The sequence below is a fragment of the Gorilla gorilla genome, chromosome 9, assembly GCF_029281585.2.
Source record: "Gorilla gorilla gorilla isolate KB3781 chromosome 9, NHGRI_mGorGor1-v2.1_pri, whole genome shotgun sequence".
In the NCBI taxonomy this organism is placed as follows: Eukaryota; Metazoa; Chordata; class Mammalia; order Primates; family Hominidae; genus Gorilla; species Gorilla gorilla.
The window spans coordinates 125394495-125417983 of NC_073233.2; the positions used below are offsets into that span (position 1 = coordinate 125394495).

The window sequence follows — 23489 nt, forward strand, 5'->3', positions numbered from 1 at the left end:
GGAGTTTGAGACCAGCCTGGTGAAACCCTGTCTCTATAAAAAATACAAAAATTAGCCAGGCATGGTGGTGTGCGCTTGTTTTCCCAGCTACTAGGGAGGCTGAGGCAGGAGAATCACTTGAACCCAGGAGGCGGAGGTTGCAGTGGGCTGAGATCACGCCATTGCACTCCAGCCAGGGCAACAGAGCAAGACTCCGTCTCAAAAAAAAAAAAAAAATAATAAAGCACCTAGCACAGTGCCTATTGCATAAGACACTCAATAAATTGTAACGATTATTATTTTTGCATTCTGTCTCTCAACTCTCAGCTGATGGCACCTACCTCAATGTTTTCTTTCCTAGTCAATCATTTGGGGCTAAATAAAATAACTAGATACAGCGTCATCATCCTTCTGGGGGCCTGAGTCCAGAACCTGGGAATTGTTCTTGACTCCACCTGTCCTCCCTGCTACACAGCCCTGTGTGTCACTTCTGCTGGATATCTCTGCAGCTGTGGGGTAAACGAGTCCATGGATGGCCACTGGGGTAAGTGCACTAATTGGAGTGTTCAAATCTCTATCCTTGCATACTTTTTTCCTATCAGTTATTGAAAGAGGTGTGTCAAAATCTTCCACTGTGGTTGTGAATTTGTCTCTTTCTCCATGTAATTCATCAGTTTTTGTTTTTTATATTTTGAGGCGATATTATTGAGTACATTCAAATTTAGAATTGTTTTATTTGCCTAGTAAATTGAGTCTTTTATCAGAACAAAGTGTTTCTCTTTATCTCTACAAATTCTTTTTGCCTTATAATATGTCTGACACTAATATTCCAGTTTTCTATTAGACAGTTTGAATGATACATCTTATTTTTTCCATTCGTGTTGAACCTTTCTATACCCTTATGTTTTAGACATCTCCTGTAAACAGTACATATTTGGGTATTGTTTTCCACCTACCATTCTGACAGTCTTTATCTTTTAATTGGAGGATTTAGTTAATTTATCTTTAATGCAATTATTGTTATATTCGGGTTTAAATATACCATCTTATTAAATACTTTCTATTTGTCTCATCTATCCTATCCCCATTTTTCTTTTTCTTTTCTTTTGTGGCTTCTTTAATTAAGTCAAATAAAAAATATTCTATTTTCCTCCCTCTATTAGCTTGACTGTTACACAGTCTTTCACCACTTTTAGTGGTTCCACAATAGATTACAACATGAATCTTTAGTTTACCAAAGTCTAATATCAATGGGCACTTTTCTTCTCAGACAATGCAATGACCTTAGAGCTTCCATTTACCCTGTCCCAACCTTGCCATTGTTGTGTATCTTATTTCACTTTATTTTCATTTTTTTTGAGACAGACTCTCACTCTGTCGCTCAGGCTGAAGTGCAGTGGTGTGCTCACTCACTGCAACCTCCACTTCCCGGGTTCCAGCAATTCTCCTGCCTCAGCCTCCTAAGTAACTGAGACTATGGGCACCCACCATGATGCCAGGTTAATTTTTGTATTTTTAGTAGAGACGGGGTTTCACCATGTTGGCCAGGCTGGTCTCAAACTCTTGACCTCAAGTGACCCACCGGCCTCGGCCTCCCAAAGTGCTGGGACTACAGGCTTGAGCCACCATGTCCAACCCCATTGTCGTTTATTTTAATTCTGTATATACATCATCATCATCATTGCTGTTTTATGCAGCCAACATTAATTTAGATTTACCCATACATTCAGCATTTAATTGCTCTGCCTTTACTCGTTGCATCATTGAGCTTCCTCCTACAATCATTTTCCTTCTAGTTAAAGAATATCCTCTGGTATTTCTCTAGGGCAGGTATGTTGGTAATACATTCTCTCAGTTTTTATTTGTCTGAAAATGTCTTTATTTCATCTTAATCATGAAGAATAGTTTTGTTAGGTATAATATCATAGGTTGGTAACTGTTTCCCTTACATATTTTATATATATACAAATACATCATTGTCCTTTTTTCTGGTTTCCATTGTCTCTGACAAGTTAGCCACAATCTTATTGCTTCTTCTTTGGAGGTAATCCGTCTTTTCTCTTCTGGTTGCTTTTAAGATCTCTCTCTCTTTTCTTTATCAGCTTTAATATGATATGCTTAGGTGTGGATTTCTTTCTTTCTTTCATTTTTTTTTGAGATAGAGTCTCGCTCTGTCACCTAGGCTAGAGTGCAGTGGTGCGATCTTGGCTGACTACAACCTCCGCCTCCTGGGTTCAAGCAATTCTCTGCCTCAGCCTCCTGAGTAGCTGGGATTACAGGCACCTGCCACTGCACCCGGCTAATTTTTTGTATTTTTAGTAGAGATGGGGTTTCACCATGTTGGCCAGGCTGGTCTTGAACTCCTGACCTCGTGATCCACCCGCCTCAGCCTCCCAAAGTGCAGATTTTTTTAATGTGTGACAATAGAGTTTGTAGAGCTTCTTGAATTTGTGGCTTGATATCTTTCATCAGTTTTGAAACATTTTCAGACATTTTATCTTCCGCTCCATTCTCTGTCTCTTCTTCTTTAGGATTTCTTCTCACTGCATCCTCTATGTCCTTGATACTTGGAATGTGGTCTGTGGATCATTACCAGCATCACCCGGGAGTACGTTAGAAATGCAAAATCCGAGATTCCACCTGAGACCTGCCAAATCAGGATCTGAATTTTGACATGATCCCCAAGTGATCTGTATACACACTGAAGTTTAATGTTTCTTACCTGCTCTTTTAATTTTCCATCTATTTGTCTTTCTGTGCTACATCTGGATATTTTCTTCTGCCTATATTCCAATTCACAAGTTATATCTTCAACTGTGTTTAATGTGTTATTAAACCCATCAACTGAGTTCTTAATTTCAAGTATTAGGGTTTTTTCCCCCTAGATTTTCCATTTGATAGTTTCCAATTCTCTGAAGTTTTCAATCTGTTCAAGCAAAATTATCTTAAAGTCCATGTTTGATAAAACCCAAGTTTGAAACCTTTGTGGGTCTGTTGCTCTTATCTGTCTTTTTTTCCCTGCTGGCTTTTGTTCATGTTGTCCCATTATTTTTTATTGTATGCCAGGCATGGCATTTGCAAAATAGTTTGTAGAAATAATTTGTGGCATCTGCTGATGTTATCTTCCTAAAGAGAGGATTCATGTTTGCTTCTGATAGGCACCTGCAATCTGGGCACGAGCAATCTGGGGTAACTTAAATTCAATTTCCAGTATTGGGATGATTTGAAGGTGAACTGTCTGCTTTCGGTCCACTTTTACCCTTAGAGTGCCGTCCTTCATGGTCTCAACTCTAAGTGAGGGGGATTCACCAGACAGACCCCCACATCCTGGCAGGCCCTGACCTCCAGCTCATGTCTTTCTAGTGCTGTTCAGCTTCTTGGCCACTTCCTCCAGATTCAGCAAATGTCCCTAAGGGAAGGAGCTGTTCCAAATGTCAGGCTCACCTCCAGGGCCTCTATTTTCCCCTGGATCCCGGCCTAATGATTCTTCACTCTCCTGCTAGCTTTATGATGCCTTCAACAGGTGTTCTAAAAAGTAGTTTGTCCATATTTCCTAGCTGTCCTCCGCAAGAAGAGTGAGTTTCAGTCACCCAATCCACCCTTGCTGGAGGTAGAACTCCTCTGGTATGTTTCTCTAAACTTGTCACTGCCGTTCATCCTCAGTGCTGCTGCCCTAGTACATAACTTCCTCGTCTCTGCCTCGACAGGTTCTAACCAGTCTCTCTGACACTAGTCCTCATTACCCACCCTTTGCCTGCCATCAACAAGAATTACCTTCCTAAAACATGGGTCTAGTCATGCCTCTTCCTCAGTTAAAGGTCTTTAAAGTGGTTTAAAATCCAAGTCAGCTTTGCATGTGGAGGTCATATTGCTAGGTTTGGTATTCACAGGGGGAGGTTGAGGAGTTAGCACTGGAACTCATGAATTGGGTCCAGCCAAACCAGCCTGAAACCATGCTCAGACTGAGATCTGGACTCAGTAAATAAAACTGAATTTATGTTTGCATTTTGTTCTTTTAAATTTATTTTGCTTTTTTCTAAATTTCCTGATATTGTTTTTCTTTTAGAAAAATGCAAAATCCTGAGGGTGGGATCACGGTGTCTTCAGATGAGGATATTTGCAAAAGCTCCCATACCAGGGCTGGAATTGGACTACAGATCTGTCTGCTTTCCATGCCAACCGAGTAATAACTGTAAAAACTTCCACCTATGAATGGGAGAGCCTGGTGGAGCTGGGGTGGTTGTGGAGGACAGGCAGAGTTGACTCCTACCCTCTGCCATTCCCTCCTAGTCCTTGCAATTAGAACCTAACTTTTGCTTAGGTATCCGTGTTCCTCCACACTTCAGAGACAGCTGTCTCTACTGCCTACAGTAGAGGGTATGTCGTGCTTGGGGTAAATCGGTAATGATAATTCCATTTCCCGTTTGGTGACTGTCTTAGCAAGAGGCATGTGGCCCCACTCTGACCAATGGGAAATGAGGATAAGTCTGTTGAGGGGGTTTCTGGGAAAGTTACTTTGACTCCCAAGAGAGGCATGCCCACAGGAAGAGACTCCCTCTTCTCACTCTGAACTCTGTCTTGCCTGGTGTGATGCCTAGGGCTGCAGCCATCTTGAAATCATAGCAGGGGCAGCTGATATTCGGAGGATGGCAGAGCAGAAGGCTGGGAACCACTGACTTAACCAACCCTGGAGCTGTCCTACTCAGGACTTCTTGCTATGTGTGATAATAAATGTGCTTATTGCTGAAATCTGTTTTTGCTGGCTTTCGCAACAAAAAGCTTCCTAACAGACACAAGTAGTTTGATGGAAAGGATAAAGTATACGGAGACAAGAAAGCCTGGATTTGTCACCTGTTAGTTGAGCGGCATTTGGAAAGTAGCTTTCACTCTGGAGGCCTCAGTTTTCTCCCCTGTAACATGGAAATAATGCCTCCCTCACAGGGCTCTTGGGCAGGTTAAGTCATATTATGACTGCTATTCTGGATGAGACGTCATCTGACACTGGGTTCTTTGTGGCCTGGGCTTCCCCTTGGAGGCCCTGATGCCGCTATCTGAAGCAGTCATTTCTTTTTTTTTTCTTTTCTTTTTGAGATGGAGTCTCGCTCTGTCACCAGGCTAGAGTGTAGTGGTATGATGTCGGCTCACTGCAATTTCCACCTCCCAGGTTCAAGCGATTCTCGTGTTTCAGCCTCCCGAGTAGCTGGGACTACAGGTGCCCACCACCACACCCAGCTAATTTTTGTATTTTTAGTAAAGACGGGGTTTCCCCATGTTGTCCAGGCTGGTCTCGCACTCCTGACCTTAGGTGATCCACCCACCTCGGCATCCTAAAGTGCTGGGATTACAGGTGTGAGCCACTGCATCCGGCCTGAAGCAATCATTTCATTGCCAGCACCTTGGTAGCCATAAAGCAACTGCTATTTGCTAGTACTTGACATTTTAGATGTGGTACTAGTACTTGATGAGGTACCACTCTCCCCATGTTATGAGGAAACGGGTTCAGGAAGGCTAAGTGACTTCCCCATGAATGCCAGTCTGGGGGCATGCACTTCCGCTGTATTTACCAGCGCCTTTTCCATGCTGCAGCGCCGCCTCCCAAAGGTGAGGGGCAGTGCTTCTTTGGGCCCGGGCTCCTGCTGTGTATAACCATGAGTGGCTCTGGGGCGGAGGGCTGAAGGCTCCTTGAAGGGAGGGGTGATGCTCCTAGACCTCTGGGTTCCTCACAGGGCCTTGCCTTGTTCAGTTAAACAGGTGGAGGTGCTTATAGCTCAGGCCTTGCATCAGAATAGGAGGCAAGAAGAAGCCTGGGGGCCCCAGGGGCTCATTTCTGGAGGCCAAAAGGTGCCTGAGTGTGGCCCTGAGGCCTCAGATGGGACCAGGCTCTAGATGCCATCTCAGCTCAGTCTCCACGCTGGAGCAGGTGGCTCTGCCCGGAGCTGTCCCAGGAGGTCTTGATGGGAGGATTAATGACAGGAAAAGTAGGGCAGGCAGGTTGGTAAATATTGAATTGCTCAGAGCTTAAAGGGAGAGGGGGCCTGCTGGAGGTGGAGAGGGAGGGAGAGCCGGGAGATTAAGCTGAGCTGGGAGCTGGTCCAGTCCCCGAGCACTGGGCGACAATGGCAGCTTCTCCCCCACCACTCCCAGCCGAGTCGTTCCTTTTCAACATGTCAAACCCTTCCAGTGCCTTCAGCCAAATTGTTTGGGTAGGATCTAGACTCTGGGTCTCCATATCCCTTGAAAAAACTAAGGGTGAGTGGAAAGGAAGCCACCATGCCAAGGATGTCTCCCGCTTCTGTGCCTGCTGTGTGCCAGTTGCTTGTCACACCTCTTCTAGTAACGGGGTACCTGGCCCAGAGCACTCACCTGTGAAACAACTAAATGATGGAGCTGGTACTGGGAGGGGAAGAAAGTGGCGGGGCTGGAGGCAGAAGCCCAGAGCTGTGTGCTGTTCATGCACCGTGCCTCCCTGGCGGCCCCTGGGGTAGTGCAGCTCCAGGCCTGGGTGGAAGCCTGGTCCTTCTCCTGGCCTGTTCCTCCTGGGCTGACTTCATCCCAGCCTCCCCTTTTCCCCTGCCCTTACCGTGTCACTCTGTCCTTGAGTCTGGCCCCCTGTCTCTGGCTTTCCTCCAGTTCTGCCCCATGAGGAAGGGCTTTGAGATCACCCAGCTCCAAATGGAGGCACAGCCCCATCCCTGCCTTGACAGTCCAGGGCCAGGACCATGCTGCGGCCTCTGTGGGGTGACCACGAAGTCCCTAACCCGTGATGTACTGAGCGATGCTCCTGCTTCCCCTAGCCCCAACGTGTATCCAGAGGAAAGCAGGCTGAATCTTGCAGGGGAGCAGATGCCACAGAAAGAATGCCCATGGTGTGGGAGGAGAGGGTTTTTCCGGCCTCTGACTCAATGCTGCAGAGAGCAGGTGTGTATGTGGGGGTGCGGGGGGAGGTGCAGGGAGGTTCACAGCTGCTTATCTGCTCATGCATGAATCCTAGAGCATTTCCCTCAAGAGTCCTCAAGGCTACTCTCCCACAGTTTGAAGGCCAGGAGAAAGGACAGTACCCTGCTCTCACCCTGCCTCCTGGGGTGGGGCCGGGGGTTAGCAGCGGGTGGCAGGGCCAGCCTGTCCCAAGGAGAGGCCTGGACTCACCGTCCTCCTTGGTCTGGATGTAGAGCACACTGCTGCGCACGCCGTCCCCAGCCTGGGTGTAGGCCAGCACCTGGACGCTGTAGTTAGTGAACTTCTCCATGCCCCGCAGCTCCACCCGCTCCCGCGTGGTGGTGATGTTCTGCATCTCGCCCCACTCTGCCAGAGACCAGCAAACTCTGAGGGCCCAGCTCCATCGGGCTGTGGCCCCTGCTGCTACCCCTGCTGCCTGGGCTCTGCCCACACCTACTGCACAGGCTCAGCCCTCGACTCCATGGTGGCGAGGACTAGAGGGTCTTTCACCTCAAGGTACCCAGGAGCAGATGCGGGCCACTGCCCCCAGGCCACGTCTCTCTAAGGGGCCAGTGAGGGCGAGCCACAGATGCTGGCCTGGGCCCGGCCTCAGTTGACCTTGCACCAACTTCACCTTGACACGCTCTTTGAAACGCCTCTCTCTCTCCATCTCTCCAGGCAACATTTCTCCCTCCCGCTACCCAACTCCCTTCCCATGGGAGAGCCCAGAGTGGCTTGGACCTGGATGGAGGAGGTCCCATGCAGTAGACACAGCCCAGCAGCCACTCTTCCTGCTGGCCAGCCCGCCTTGGGCCGCCAGACCTCCCTGGGCAGTTATCAACCTGGGGATGATGTGTGACAGGCTGAGGCTGCCTCCCCTGCCTCTGACCACTTCTGGGCCAGTGCCCTGGACTCCCAGTTGGGGTAAGGGGCTGAGTGACTCGTCTGCCTTCTCCCCACTGTTGGAGACACCCAGCCATTCCCTGCACAGAAAGCCTGGGTGAGTCTGGTGGAGCCGATAGCCTTAGCCAGGAAGGGCTGGGACACTCCTGAGGCTCAGGGAGGACCCAACGTCCCGGCCCTGCAAGGACCTTCTCATAGACTCTAAAGAGGAGCTTAGGGAGAGAGTCCCATGGGGGCCAGAGTTGTAAGAGGAGGAAAAGGGACAGACTCTGGAGCCTCCCACTAGGACTGCTGGGCTTTCAGAAAGACAGGTCCAGCAACGGGCTGAGGACCAGCCTCTTAGACATGAGTTCCTGGAGACCCCCCTCCCAGCACCTCGCGGATGGTCCAGGGCAGGCAAAAGGCCAAGGCAGAGGGCCTGGCCAGGGAAAGCAGCAGCTGCTGGGATCCAGAGGGCGAGAAGGCTGTGCCCAGCGTGAGAAGACTCCAGGTCAGTGCAGGAGGACCCTCAGAGGTCAGAGCAGCAGGGCCTTCCTCTCCTAGAGTCAGAAACCAGGCTGGCCTGTCCAGGACTGGAGCCAGAGAAAGGGCAGGAAGAGGGCAGCGTGGTCAGGAGTCCAGCTTGTCTTTGGGTATTACTGAGGCTAATACGTTCCTTAGGGGCTAAGCTGGAGAAGCCCGCAGGCTTCGAAAAGAGGAAGCGAGTTCTGGAAAACAGGGAACCACCCTTTACTTGGTTCCACACAAATATGAACGTAGTGAGGTCACATTGTGAGCAGCGTGGCCTGACACTGCACAGCAAAAGAACTGGGGAGACCTTCAGAGAGCTCAATCTGAGCTAGAGCCCTCTGCTTTTTGTGGGAGAGAGTGGAAGTGGTGGTGGGGAAAGACACTTCGTACTGGCAGTGTGTCTGGGCGGAGCAGAATCTGGATGGGAGAGGGGACCGTAGTAGCGCTGGACAAATGACTGTGAGCTGGATTCCAAGGTCCTCCAGGAAAGAAGAGAGGGCCCAGGGGGCTGGGAGGCAGAAAGTGCAGGAGCTGGGTGGGGGACAAACTCATTTTAGTCCTTTGTGGTCTATTGAGATGACTAAGGCCTTTAATGGAGCATTTCCACAGTTTGGGATGCCTGTCCTCTGACCTGTGTGAGCTACAAGTCTCCAGGTCACGTGAAGATCTGTGTATACCAGTGGGCAGGAGCTTGGTGTGCCTGCGGGAAGCTACTCAAACCTGTTTGCACATTCCAGGGCGAGGAAGACATTCAAAAGTTTGGGCCATCTTACTGATTTCTCTCCATTTGCCATTTCTACCTCCCTGCTCCACTGTGCGCACCTCTCTGCCCTTCTCTGGATCCCGGGTGGCTTGTCTGCACAGAAAACACGCCTTGCTGCGTGCCTGGCTCCAGCTGGGTTTGGCCAAGGGAGGCTCTCCCTGGGTTCTGGTAGCCCTGCTTCCTCCCTTTCCCCCTTGGCCTTAGGTGTTGATGGCTTCCTGCTGATGCTGGTCCCAGGTGCCCACCTCCCTCCTCAGTCCCTTCATTAAACTCTTTGATCGCCCCATTTGAGTGCACCGACTATTCCCCACCGGTCCCTGGCTCACATAGCCATAAAGGCCTAATATCAACACGTGAAACTAGAAAAGCCAATCTGCCCTTATCATGCCCCCAACACTTCCCCAAACACACACTGTTGTCCAGGAGTAGCTGGGTGTCTCCTTCCCACCCCTCACCAGAGATGCCACCCTAGGTACCACCCCCCCACCTTGCTCCTGGCTCTGACCCCAGTTGAACACGGAGGTGTTCAAGTGAATCCCGAGCCCCTTCCTCACTATCCCCCGGCCCCTATAGCCGTTATCGCCCCTTGTGGTCTCCCCGTGTGGAGAAGAGGGGGCTGCACTTCCTCTTGCCATGCTGTGGGAGGATGCTCAGCTCTAACTACGCCTGGAAGCAGACTCCACTGACCTGTGCCTCTCCCCTGAGTCCCAGCCATCAGTCCCAGCAGACTCACCCCCATCAACATAGAGGGACCAGAAGATGACCCGATAGCCTTTGAGGACGCCATTGAGGGTGCTGCGCGGGGGCTCTGACCAGGAGATGACGGCCACGTCAGAAGTGATGGACAGGGCCCGGACGTTCTCAGGGGGCTGGCTGGGCACTGCAGGGGGTAGGGGGAGAACCAAGGGTCCAGTCAGTCGTGGATGTGAGTGACAGTACAGCAATTGTGTCCCAGGCTGGGTCCCGCAGTCCAACCAGAGGAGCGTCCAGTTAGACACGTGGGGGGACCTCCTGACTTGAGCATCCTGATTGTTGGGGCAGGGAGGCTGGGAAGTGAACCGAGTTTCCTTTCCTGGAGATTGGGGCAGACAGAAATCTTTACAGCCTTGGTTCCTTCCTCTCTGGATAGCACATTCCTGGTTGTGGTTAAATCCTGGGGAAGAAGGTGATGAACTCTGGGCACGAGGCCCTAGGAATTCCCCAGCAGGCCACCACAGCCCAGGCAAATCCTGCTGTGATGAACATGACAGACCTGGAAGGCCACCAAGCCAGCCCTGGAGGTGTCTGCAATGCATCACCTCATCTGATGGCTGCCAGCCCCTCTGTGTCGTCTGACCAGGGGTCTGGGCCAAGGCCTGGTTCTAGGGACTCCTGTGTCCTTGTTCCAAGCTAAAGGGAAGGCAAAGAAGGGAAAAGGACTTCAGCTAACCCTGGTGCAGGAGAGGAGTTTCTACCCAGACCTTGGGACCTCTGGGACCATTAAACCTTCGCTCGTGCCCTTGTATTCAAACACACCAAAAGGCTTGGTGTGACGGGAAAACACTCTCTGAGACCAGCTTAGGTGCTTCTCCCGCCAGTCACACTCTCCCTCTGAGAGCCACCTTTGAGTTTAAGCTGAGGTTCACCCTGGGGCACAGTGCAGCCTGCCCCTCCTGAGATGACAGGCCTCCGAAACCCCACGCCCCAGGATCCACCTCAGCTTGGGGGAACTTTGGTGGCACTTCCTGCTGGCATCCGAGGGCCAGGGACAAAGCGCAAGACGGAGTCTGCTTTGCTCCGAGTGGGAGAAAGGAGGCACAGGCTGGCTGGAAGGTAATTAGATCCCGTTGCCCCACAAGAGGCAACTCTAATTTTTATGAGCATTTAAATGATAATACATCATCCTAACGATCCTCTTTGAGAATGATTATTGTTTCATATTACTTAGGTGTAAAAATGTAAGCACCATGTAATTAGGGACCCAGTGTAATAAACTAATACAGATCGCCCATTCGAACAAAATGAAGGTAATATAATTATGGAAAAGACACTATTGCTAAAGCAGGGGCCCTTGAATACCCCAGGAGGAGTGCTAATATTGCCAGGAAATGATCAGGATCTGACAGGCTAACGAGGGCCTTAATTAAGTATGAAAAACTGCTGAACAAATGCTGCTGGAAACTTTCTTCTCCCCTCTCCTCCTTTGTTTTGAAAATGACTCCATAGCCCGTGCTGATCTCTCCCTTTTGGAAATTCCAGGGGCCCCCCACGAGGCAAGGGAGGTGATGTTTGGACAGAGGCCAGAGGTGGGCCTGGCGTGGCCCGGGTGGTGCATGGGAGCTTAGCGTTAGGTGGGGCAGGCTGGCCTCGGCTTGGGACGACTGTTCCCTGGACACACCTTCCTAAAGCCTCCTGCATCTGCGTCACTTGTTCGTGCATCCAGCCTTGCTCCCAAGCAAAAGGGAGGCACAAGGTGAAGCAGGAAAGCTATGGGAATCAGAGATTTTGATCCAGACTCTGTTGTTTTCTGGATAGATGGTTCTGGATGGTTTAATCTCCTTGAGCCTTGGCCTCCCTTCATGGATAATTGTGCGACTCTTGGTGCTATGATTCCCAAAGGTGCTCCCTGGACAAGCAGCATTACCTGGGAACTTATTAGAAATAATACCTCCTTTTTTTTTTTTTTAGAGATGGGGTCTTGCTGTATTGCCCATGCTGGACACCCGGATTAGAAATGAACATTCTTGGCCCCCACCTCAGACCTGCTGAAGCAGAAGCTCTGGGGGTTGGAGCCCAGCAACCTGCATTTCCTAGACCTCCAGGAGGTCTGCTTTGTGCTCAGGGCTGGGAACCAGGTGTTAGGGCACTGCTCAAATGAACACTCCTGGCACTAAGAGGAGACAAGGTGATCTTCCTCAATCCAGCCAGGCCCGAGGCCAACATCTCAGGGTGGGAGGGATGGAGAGGGATAGCGAGCGCCATGGGCCGAGGGCTTGGTTGTGGTGCGGCTCTCCTCCCTCCCCCTGGACTTCTCTGCCATGTGCCTCTTTCCTTCTTTCAGTTCTCCCCTCTTCTCAGGTGCTCAGTGCTCTGGGGCTATTGAAGTCGGCCCCATCTTAAAGCCCAGCTTTTGCCCCAGAATCATGAAATGAGAATCTGTGGTGTTGAAGCCTGGCATCAGTATTTTGAAAGTTCCCCAGATAATGCCAACTGGTGGCCAGCGTTAGGAACCATTGGTATGAGCGAATCTACTTTCAGGTGTTTCTGACCTAATGTGTCCCCCATGCCCAGGGTGCTGCATTTTCAGAGAGGATGAGCTAGGAGGAGGCCATTGCTTCCTCTAAAGGAATGGCTTTCTGATGGTGAAATGCTTGGTCTCCTGATGGGAATAGGGAAATATCATTCTGCCCTCCGGACTGTTGGTTTCGCTCTGTTGGGGCGGGGTGGGTAGGCTCTGACTCAGGGGGGCTTTAGTCTCAGACCCTAGTTTTGGGTTGGGGCATCAAGAAGGAAGCTTGGAAGAATGCTCTGCTTCTTCTTTATTCTGCTTTTTAGGGGACAGAGGTCAGCCTGGCCCCTTCTCTGGGAGCATCAGGGGCCATGTCCTTTTTCTCAACCTGGTGCAGGCTCAGGTACCAGCTGGCATCTTCTCTGTGCTTGGAGAGCAGGCATATTCCTGCTTCCTCCTAACCCTCTCCTCCTGGAGAGACTGGGCCCTTTGATGTGCTAATCAGAGTGTGCGGTTCTCTCCAGTCATGGAAGAATGAAGACTTAAAAATCCTCTAAATCCTCTGCCGCATGCACATTAGGATTTCTTAACTCCTCAGCCTCATCTCAGATAGATGGTGGACAGGTTCCAGACTAGAACACAAAGGCAATTTGGCTCCTGCCCTTTTTCCAAGAAATTGTAAAGGAGGAGAAATAGGACCCAGGTGTAGAGGGAAGAGAGAGGCGTTAGCATGCCGGGAAGAAGGAAGAAGGCCAAGGGAGAAGCATGGATGGGGAGACAGGTGGACAGACAAGTGCTCAGACAGGCCAACAGGTCAACAGAGACCGGATGAGCAGAGCATCGGTCAAAAGGAAGGAGACGCCCGATATGCTGAATGGCCCATGCATCTCTCGAGGAGCTAATGGACAAGAGGAGATGGCGGGGATGCAGGGAGCCTGTGTGGACCACAGGACCAAGATGGGGCCCAGGGGCAAACAGAGGGACCCACAAACCCTCTCTGGCAGCCCTGGCTCTGCCCGTGGCAGGAATCTGTGCACACTCCCCTCTGCTGGGGCCCTCACCATCCTCCAGAGTGGTGGCATTGATCTCGCTGGAAGAGGGCCCCGTGCCAGCCCGATTGAAGGCCTGGACCACCACCCCATACTGGGCGAACTTCTTGAGGTTGTCCAGGGTGTAGACCTCGCTGTCCCCTGTGGCCTTCATCTCCACGATGCTGTACTGCCCGTTGCTGCCGGGGCTGTTCTCTCTGTAGCCAATCTGGTAGCCCCGGATGACACCGTTCTGCAGCTCCTTCTTGGGTGCCTGTGAGCATGGGGTGGGGGTGGGGACAAAGAAATGGCAACACGCTGAGATGATGCTCTTAAAACCAAAGTCAGATCATGTCACTCCTCTGCCCCAGCCCTTCAAAGGCTCCCGTCTCACTCAGAATGAAAGCCAAAGTCCTTACAATGGCTACTCTGCCCTGTGTGACCCAATCTCCCATTACCTCTCAGATCCTCTCCTGTGCCCCTCGCTTCCTGTGCCCCAGCACTCTGGCCTCTTTGGCCGCATCCCCATCTCAGGGGAAACACTCCTGCCCTCTGCCGCGTCCTTGCCGAAATGCCTCTTCTGAACGAGGCCTTCCTTAACTCCTTACGTAAGACAGCTCCCTGCCTCTCTCTGGCACTCCTTATTTTTCTTCCCAGTTTATTTTCCTCCACAGCACTTAGCATCATCTGACAGTCTATAAATTTCACTTATGCATTAGTGAAATTTGCCTGTCTGCCTGCGTTAGAACGGAAGCACTGTGAGGATGCTTTGTTACTGTCCCACTCTCCATGTCTAGAACGGTGCCTGGCATACTATGGGCCCTCAATACATACTGAATGAATGAATGAATGAATGAATGAATAGGGATATCATTTGGCATGGGTTCAGGGGCCTGGGGAAAATAGAATAGCAGACAAAAAGTAATCAGATGGGGCGGGAGGTAAGCAATTAGTTTGAATAAAAAGAAAGAGTCCCAAGATACCACTTCACATCCATTAGGATAGCTCTTATAACAATAATGGAAAATAAGTGGTAGTGAGGATGGAGAAATGGGACCCTGTACATTGCTGGTGGGAATGGAAAGAGGTGCTGCTACCATAGAAAAGAGTTTGGCAGTTCCTCAAAAAGCTAAACATAGAATAACCATACCATCCAGCAATTCCATTCCTAGGGTTTATACCCAAAATAATTGAAAACAGGGATTCAGAGAGATACTTGTACACTCATGTTCAAAGCAGCATTATTCAGAATAGCCAGAAGGTGGAAGCAACTCAAGTGTTCACCAGGAGATGAGTGGAGAAGCAGAATACGACAGTGCAATACAATGGGATAGTATGCAGCCATGAAAGGGAGAAAACACTGACATCCGTCACAACGCGGATGAACCTTGAAGACACTGCACTAAGAGAAATAGGCCAGACAAAAAAGGACAAAAGCTATTTGTCCGATTCCACTTAGGTGGTACTTAGAATAGTCAAAATCAGAGAGAAGAAAATAGAGAGGCCAGGTGTGGTGGCTCATGCCTGTAATCTCAGTACTTTGGGAGGCTGAGGTGGGTGGATCAGTTGAGTCAGGAGTTCGAGACCAGTCTGGCCAACATGGTGAAACCCCATCTCTACTAAAAATACAAAAAATTAGCTGGGTGTGGTAGCGCACACCTGTAGTTCCAGCTACTCAGGAGGCTGAGGCAGGAGAATCACTTGAACCCGGGAGGCGGAGGTTGGAGTGAGCCAAGATCGACAGAGTGAGACTCTGTCTCAACAAAAGCAGGGTGGAATAGAGCTTTCATGGGGAGCTCATGGTTCATGGGTACAGAATTTCAGTTTGAGAGGATGAAAAAGTTCTGGAAGTGCTAGTGGTGATGGTTGTACAACATTGTGAATGTGCTTACTGCTATTGAGCTGCACGCTTAAACATGGTTCAAATGGTAAATTTCAAGTTGTATGTATTTCGTTAAAACTAAAGAAAAAAAGATCCCTGACTTTCACCTGGGTGCAGCCCCTCTGGGAACGCTAAGGCTGCAGTGCCCCAGATGCCAAGGCCAGGGATTGGGGAATGGTGAAGGCTGAGGCCCGAATGAGCCCTGGCTGGAGGCACAGAGATGGCAAGGACTTGGAGGTTAGAAGGGGGCTGGTGGGAATGAAGACTGAGCCCAGTCAGCCAGGCGAATGGAGGAACTCCACTGGCATCGGTCTGGGGCTGGAAAACACTCTCACCCCAGGCTCGAACCCTGATAGACACCCAGCCAGGTGCGCGCACGCATGCGCGTGCACACACACCCCCCTCTCCCCGCCCCGCCAATATATCCATTCACACCCAGAACCAGGAACACGTATCCAGACCCATCAAAGCAAACATCTTAATCCACACCCCCTACTCCCAACCAGATACATTTAGATCCACAAATAGAAACTGGCTCCTTTAATGCCCGGGCCTGCCCATCTATAAATTGAGACAACACGCCCCCCAGCGCATTTAAAAACAGCTTGAATCGGGGTTTTAAAGACAATGAAGTTAATTTAAAAGCCCACCTTTTATTGTACTAAAAAATAGTGAGATAAAAACAATTAAGTTAGTAAAACAGCCTTGCTGTTTTTTTTTCTAGTCAATGAATGTTTTAAATGAACTGCATTTTTAAGCTCACTGTTAATAAAATGAAGTTTTTAATTTAACATAATTGTTTTGAACTCACTAAATAGGTGTGTGTCTGTGTGTGTTTAATTGACTTTACTCTTTGTTGCTGCTTGAATGTTTCTCTCTGCACTTGGGCAGTTCTGCTTGCTGGTCTGTAAGTGGACACATTTTTACATTTGGGTCTTGTATCTACACATGTATGTCTATGCACACACACATACACACAGACATCCATTATAGATACAAATGTATCTTCAAGAGCCTGAGACCTTCCTCTTCACATCGACCCCCATTCTCACGCTTCATGTACGTGTATCTATACTGACACACATTGAACATCATTATACTATGCCACAGATTGCCTACATGCCCAGAGCTATGTATACCATGATACATACCTGCACATGTGACCACATCCACATATACTGACAGGTCTCAGACAGGCATGCAGGCACACCCCAATCTATCCATCCAGATAGATTCACATATTTATACAAATCTTCACAGATCCTTCCTGCCTCCTTCCTCTCTCTTTTTTTCTCTCCTTCTCTGTCCCCCGCCTCTCCAAACAGCCACAGTCAGGATTTAAATCAATCTTAACAATATTTCTCTGAAGCATTAAGAAATCAATAGGGCTGATTGCAAATTTATGTCATAAAGCAGGGGCGATCCATCTCGTGGAAAGGGTCTTAAAATGAAGTGACTTATCTTCAAGTGAATCTTTATTTTTCATTAATCTGTTTCTCAATGTTAAAAAAAAAATCCCCTGAGAAGTCAGCCCAAAATTTATTGACCAGCTGGTTCATTCTGAAGTTCTAACTTTCTAATCAATTTTATTTTTCATTATGAGACTTTGGAGAAATAAATCTGATTCTAAATTTTTATCGACCTGTGGGTCAGAGCTTTGTAGCCCAATGTTTCAGTATTTTACATATTTATTCATCTCTGCCCCCACCTCCTGGCTGCCTTGGAGTGTTTGTAGGATACAGGTCCACAGCCAGGATGCAGCCAAGAGTTTGGGATTGGATGCCCGGCCTCACCCCACTTTCTGAGGAGAGCCCTGGAACCCAGATCTGAATCTGGACAGGAACCCTGGCTCCAGGTATCCACTAGGTGGGCTGCCCCCAGGAAGGACCAACTGCCCAGCCCTACCTCGCTTTCCTCTTGGTCATGCCTCTGGGAGGGAAGGAACCAGGCTGCTGCTATGTGTGTGAGTGTGAGTGTGAGTGTGCATGCACATGGTCTTAGGAAAAATATCACTAGGTCCTTCTGAATCTCTCTCATTCTCAAGTCTACCTTTCTAAAGAGCCCAGAAGAAGGACTCAAGCACCTGGGCTTTTCCTGTCAGGAGGAGAGTCAGAAAGTCACCATGGACAATTGGTCCCTGATGAAGACAGGCAGCCCCCGAGCCCCACTGTTGAGATGGGAAAGCTCCAGGAAGAACACAGAAGGCCCTGAGAATGCTCTCTGATCCAGAGCCCTGTGCAGTGGCTGTGGAGGGAAGAGTGGCTGGGGCTGCAGACTCTGTGTTGCAGTCTGAGCTCTGTCTTTGCTAGCCAGGCCACCTCACATCTTGTCTCCATGGCCTCCTCTGGTGGAAGGGGATAAAAGTGCCTTCTCTCGCTGCTCCCCAGGAATGAGGAGAGGGTCAGATAAGTTGGTAAAGAGAAAGCACTTGGAGACTGGAGGATGCAGTGAGACAGGAAGCCCCTGGATTGCCAGCCCTTCTATGCCCATGGAGGGGTTTGGTGGTAGGGCCAGAAGATGCCCAGGGAAGCATTTCTGAGTCCTGCTCAAGGTCATTCTGTTCTGTTTCCCTGCCCAGCTGTGGAATCTCCCCTAAGATTTTCCTTAAGTGACAGATACTTCAGTCATCCCCTATATTTTACAGGTCTTTGCCCTTAGAAATGGCTATAGCACATAGTGGTCTCTTTTCTCTACAGTTTCTCCACCCTCAGAGGTAGGGAGGGCAGTTGTTTTCATGCTGATGTTAGAGAGGAGGAACTTGGCACAAAATCAAATCTACTTCCAACCTTATTACAACATGTGGGGTTTGGAGGATGGGCCAGCACCGCCGAGGAACCATCTTCCCTCCTTGGCACTGCAAGTTTTTCGTTCCACCCCAGGCAGAGCCTCCATCAGAGAACCAGGGAGGACAGGGAAGTGGGGATTATTGTGCTGGGGGGACCTGCCTTTGCCTCCCTCTCCTTCCATCTCTCAAATCTCACTAGGTTTAGTGACAAAACAGACATGGGCATCATATAAGACTAGAGACTAGCAAGCCTGCTGGGAGCTTCCGTCCTGGATTGATGAGAGAGGAGGCAAGCAGACATTCCAGGGGAGATGCCTTAGACACACTTACCTTCCAGGTCACCTGGATGCTCTGTGAGGTCACTGGCTGCAAGGTAACATCCATGGGGGGCCCATCGGGAGCTGAGCAGGGTAGCGGGGAGGAGAAACATTACAAGTCAAGACTTGGAAGAGGAAGGGGTTCTATGTTCCCACTCCCAGCCTCCTGAGCTGGAGGGCTCCTGGGAGAAGACTAAGCTCAGATGCAGATAGCAGAGAACTTTTGTCTGAGTTCCCCTGAAAGTAACGTAGGGTTTCAATTTCCTCTTCATTCTCTATAATTTGCTGAAAATATAGCAAACAATGATAATAAGGTACTACTGTACATTCAGTAGGATGGCAAACATTTTTAAAAGTTGAAGAGTATGAAGTGTCTACTTCATAAAAGAATGTCTAGGCTGGGCGCGGTGGCTCACACCTGTAATCCCAGCACTTTGGGAGGCCAAGGCGGGCGGATCACGAGGTCAGGAGATCAAGACCATCCTGGCTAACAGGGTGAAACCCTGTCTACTAAAAATACAAAAAATTAGCCAGGCGAGGTGGTGGGCGCCTGTAGTCCCAGCTGCTCGGGAGGCTGAGGCAGGAGAATGGCATGAACCCAGGGGGCGGAGCCTGAACTCTTATCCTCTGATCATGGGAGAGAAAATTGGCACAACACTTTAGAAAACATTCTAGCATTTTTTGTTAAAGGTAGAAGTATTTGCCTGTTTGATGACTCTGTAATTCTACAACTGCTTATATCCCCTAGAGAAACTCATGAACTGGTACACTAACATACAAGAATGCTTATAGCAGTATTTTTGTAATAGCTCCAAGCTACAAACAATCTAAATGTCCATCTACAGTAGAATGGACAAATCCCCTGTGGTATAGTCATATAATGGAATACTATACAGCACTGAAAAAGCATAAATGATATAGCTATGCTAATGACATGAATGAAGCTTGCAAAAGTAATATTGATTAAAACAAGCAAGACACGGAAGAATAGATGAAGTATGATGTCATGAATACATTCTACTGGAAAATAGGGAAAACTAAATTATACATTTTATTGCATATACATTGTGGTGACAGTACAAAAAAGAAAAGAATGAAAATTAGTATCACAAAAATCAGGATATTGATTACTTCAAGAGGAGGGGTGATGTTATGACCAGAAAGGGGTACATGGGGGACTTCTGCCATGTTGGCTAATTGATGATGAGTGTTGGTTATACTCATTGTTTACCTTATGCTTGTTTATAAAACTGCACATATATGTCATGTGTATTTTTCTGCATTTTTTTTTTTTTGAGATGGAGTCTTCCTCTGTCGCCCAGGCTGGAGTGCAGTGGTGAGATCTTGGCTCACAGTAACCTCTGCCTCCCAGGTTCAAGCGATTCTCCTGCCTCAGCCTCCTGATTAACTGGAACTACAGGCATGCGCCACCACGCCCAGCTAATTTTTGTATTTTTAGTAGAGACAGGGTTTCACCAAGTTGGCCAGGCTGGTCTCGTACTCCTGACCTCAGGTGATCCACCCTCCTTGGCCTCCCAAAGTGCTGTGATTACAGGCATAAGCCACCACTCTCGGCCTCTTCTGCATTATTTTGTATTACATGATAACAAAAGAAAACATAGCAAGATAAATCTTGTTTAAACTTTCAAGAAAACTCTATGATGAGGGTCATAGAAAATGATCCAGGCCCTAGTACCCTATCTTGCAGATAGATCTTTCCAGATGCTGGGGCCAGGGGAGTGGGGCAGAACCACAGATAGTTCCCCCAAACCCAGTATCTAGAACCCTGCTTGGAAAAGGGTCAAATAGGAGCCTCCAGTGATCCAGAGGTGGACACAAACATCTGTTAGGATGCTTTTCCCCACCCCACCCCCTTTAACCGCAAGCTCATTGCCAATGAACAGGATCGCTGTAGGCCCCTGGTGGCCCTGATCCCTGAGGCCACGGGCAGTGCAGGCTGGGTGAGGTGCTCACCGGCCTCCTCAGTGCTGATGGTGAGCTCCTTGCTTGGTTCACTGCGGCCAATCTTGTTGAAGGAGTACATGCGGATGCTGTACACAGATGCTGGGTGCAAGTCCACAATGTTGGCCTGGTTGATGGTGGGGGAGATGTTGCGTGTGGACTGCTTGAAGTCCCAGGAATCTGGAGAGAAGACACCTATGTCAAAGCATGGCCAGGCGAACTCCAGGACCCCTTCCCAGCCTGAAGTACCAGTACAACCCAATATTAAGTTGGATGCCCGAGGGGTCCAGCTCACACAGACTGCAGAGAGGGCACAGGCCTGAACAACTTCACAGACGGTGCAAGGGGTCTGTCCCATGCAGCTCCAGCTTGGGAGAAGCCTGACTCTCCTCTGCCACTGGCCAGCCTGTAAGCTCAAACTTCAGGCAGAGGTCGGACGAGACGTTCCCCAAGGTCCCTGCCAAGATCACCATCTGTTTGCTATCCCTGAGGGTCTGACTGGCCAGTGCCCTTCTTCCTGGGTCTCCCCTCACATCAGTGACCTGGTCTAACAGTGAGACACCCCATTTACCCAGTGGCCCCCATGCAAAGCAGGAGGCTAAGTCTCCTCTCCTTTTCTCCTCCTTTTGTGTGTGCTTCTGTATTTCTTTTCCTTGTGCACTTGTGAGGTGATGAACTTGAGTGTTATATGTCAGGGTTGAGGGGACAGGCCAAGTACCAGAGTCCCCAGTCCAAACCCTACCCTCTTTCCTTCATCAACAGGAGGATGGTTTCAGAGTCATTAGGGTTAGGGGCCACCAAAGAGATTAACATGTTCACGATTTATCCAGGGAGACTGGTAGTCTATCTCACGGCTGATGTTTAGCAAAATTGTAGGAGGTGGAAAATACCAGATAAATACCATTCAGGTGTGACTAAACAGTGCCTAGACCCATATTGTGATGATGAACACCCTGCATCTCCAGAGGAATCCAGTCATTTGTTCAATATATTTTTGCTGCGCACCTATTAGGGATCTCCAGAGGAAACGGGAAGGGGTTGCAATTAAAAATGCCTCAGCTAGGACCTTCCACACTCGGGATTCTTAACCAAATAACTGTTTTAGCACCTTACTTGGAAAAGAAAAAAAGGCAAATCACAAGGAAACAAGCTGATAGTAGGGCTGAAAAATGTTCCCAGGGCAAGTCCAGATGTCACTATTCCGTCTAATTTTCTATGCCTTTAAATCCACAGTAGAGTATCGTGAAAAATTCTCCATAGAAAAGATTAAGTTGTATTCACCACAGTTTAAGTCCTAAATCAGGAAAGGAGGCTAGCACATTCTAGAAAGACTAAAAAAATTTTTTTGGTTAAAACTAATGCCTGATAGGCCAGGCACAGTGGCTCATGCCTGTAATCCCAGTACTTTGGGAGGCCAAGGCGGGTGGATCATTTGAGGTCAGGAGTTTGAGACCAGTTGGGACAATATGGTGAAACCCTGTCTGTACTAAAAATACAAAAATTAGCCGGGCGTGGTGGTGGGTGCCTGTAGTCCCAGCTACTTGGGAGGCTGAGACAGGAGAATTGCTTCAACCTGGGAGGTGGAGGTTGCAGTGAGCCAAGATCATGCCACTGCACTCCAGCCTGGGCAACAGAACGAGACTCCATCTCAAAAATGAACAAAACAAAACAAAACAAAAAAACGTAATGCCTGATAAATCAGGAGAATTGGTTCACCAGAAGACAATGTCCCAGGCCTCCAATTTCTGGTTAGTTGAGATCTTGATGGTTTGCAAAACACCACTTATAGCTGCTCAGGCTTAGCATCTGTGAAGGGCACCGGCCCAGCTCCCCATCTGTAGTTTTGCATTTAATTCTTTGGTTTCACGAGCCAGAGAAACAAAATGGCAGGCTGTTGGTGCTTAAAAACACATTATTTTCTCTTTGTATTTTAAAACACCCTAACCACGGGAGGGTCACTTTGTGGTTGGCAGGTTAAGCTGGAATTGCAAATATGCAGGCTCCTACCTGCTGTGGGCACTTGCTTGTGGGTTTGGGACAGAACAAGCTAGTCATGTGGAGGCAGGTGCTCCCTTTTCTCTGTGGCATCCTGGGAGCTGGCGCCAGCTCATAAGTCACATCTGATGTGCCCACGTTTATAGGAGAGGGAGAGGGAGCACAAGTCAGTGCATTCATTTTTGATGAGTGCACGCAGAGGGAGGAGACTGGGGCGGTGTGTCTGGAGAAGAGGCACTAATATTTACCAAGCACCTGCAGTGTGCCAGGTGCAGTGTTGGGCAATTTAAATGCTCGCCATTTACTCCTCACATCCTCCTGCGACATCAGTGCTCCATCTCCACAGCAGAGGTGACCTTCACGGCACCAAACCCAATTTCCCTCCTGGCTTTTTGGGTGTATTCAACACTTGGACCTCTCTCCCTTCTTCAGGAATCACCCCCCCCCCCCCCCACTCAGCTCCATAATAAAACACTCTCTGGCCTTTTGCTTATCTCTTGGGCCAGCTTCTCTCTGTCTCTGTGCAGGTGCATCCCCCTCCACCCTGCCAGGAATGGTTCGAGTTCTTCAAGCCTCCACCCGAGGCTTCCTTCTCTCTTGCCATGCACTTTCCCCAACCATGCATTCTATTTTCATCTCTGCACAGATACCTCCCAGATTAATATCCAGCCTGGGCCTCTCCGTCCGACTCCAGACCTTATAGCCAAGTTTTTAGTTGACGGCTCATCTTGGATGTTTCATGGACACTTCAAACTCAACCTGTCCAAGACAGAACTCTTGACCATACACCCTGCTTACCCAGCAACTTCCTGGGTTCTATCTTGAATGGCACCACCATTATCAATTTCTTGACTCTCCCTTCTCCCTTTCTCCTTATCAAGTGGGATAGCTTTTGTGTTCTGTGTCATTCCTTTTTTTTTTTTTTTTTTTTTGAGACGGAGTCTCGCTCTGTCGCCCAGGCTGGAGTGCAGTGGCGCGATCTCGGCTTACTGCAAGCTTCGCCTCCCGGGTTCGTGCCATTCTCCTGCCTCAGCCTCCCGAGTAGCTGGGACTACAGGCGCGTGCCACCACACCCAGCTAATTTTTTTGTATTTTTAGTAGAGATGGGGTTTCACCGTGTTAGCCAGGATGGTCTCGATCTCCTGACCTCGTGATCTGCCCACCTTGGCCTTCCAAAGTGCTGGGATTACAGGTGTGAGTCACCACGCCTGGCCTCTGTGT

At 49.2% G+C, this 23489-nt stretch overlaps 1 protein-coding gene across 4 annotated transcripts in view; it reads right to left on the reverse strand.

The window, feature by feature from the left end:
- The window catches only part of DSCAML1 (DS cell adhesion molecule like 1), a 368891-nt gene that overhangs the window by 23944 nt on the left and 321458 nt on the right, over positions 1-23489 (reverse strand). For all 4 annotated transcript variants that reach the window (XM_063693558.1, XM_063693559.1, XM_004052204.5 and 1 more), the window contains 5 exons: positions 20286-20453; positions 18325-18395; positions 13361-13601; positions 9825-9971; positions 7126-7281 (listed from right to left, as the gene is read on the reverse strand). In XM_063693558.1, the coding sequence (XP_063549628.1) occupies positions 7126-7281; positions 9825-9971; positions 13361-13601; positions 18325-18395; positions 20286-20453 (783 nt within the window). The remainder of the gene's footprint in view (positions 1-7125; positions 7282-9824; positions 9972-13360; positions 13602-18324; positions 18396-20285; positions 20454-23489) is intronic.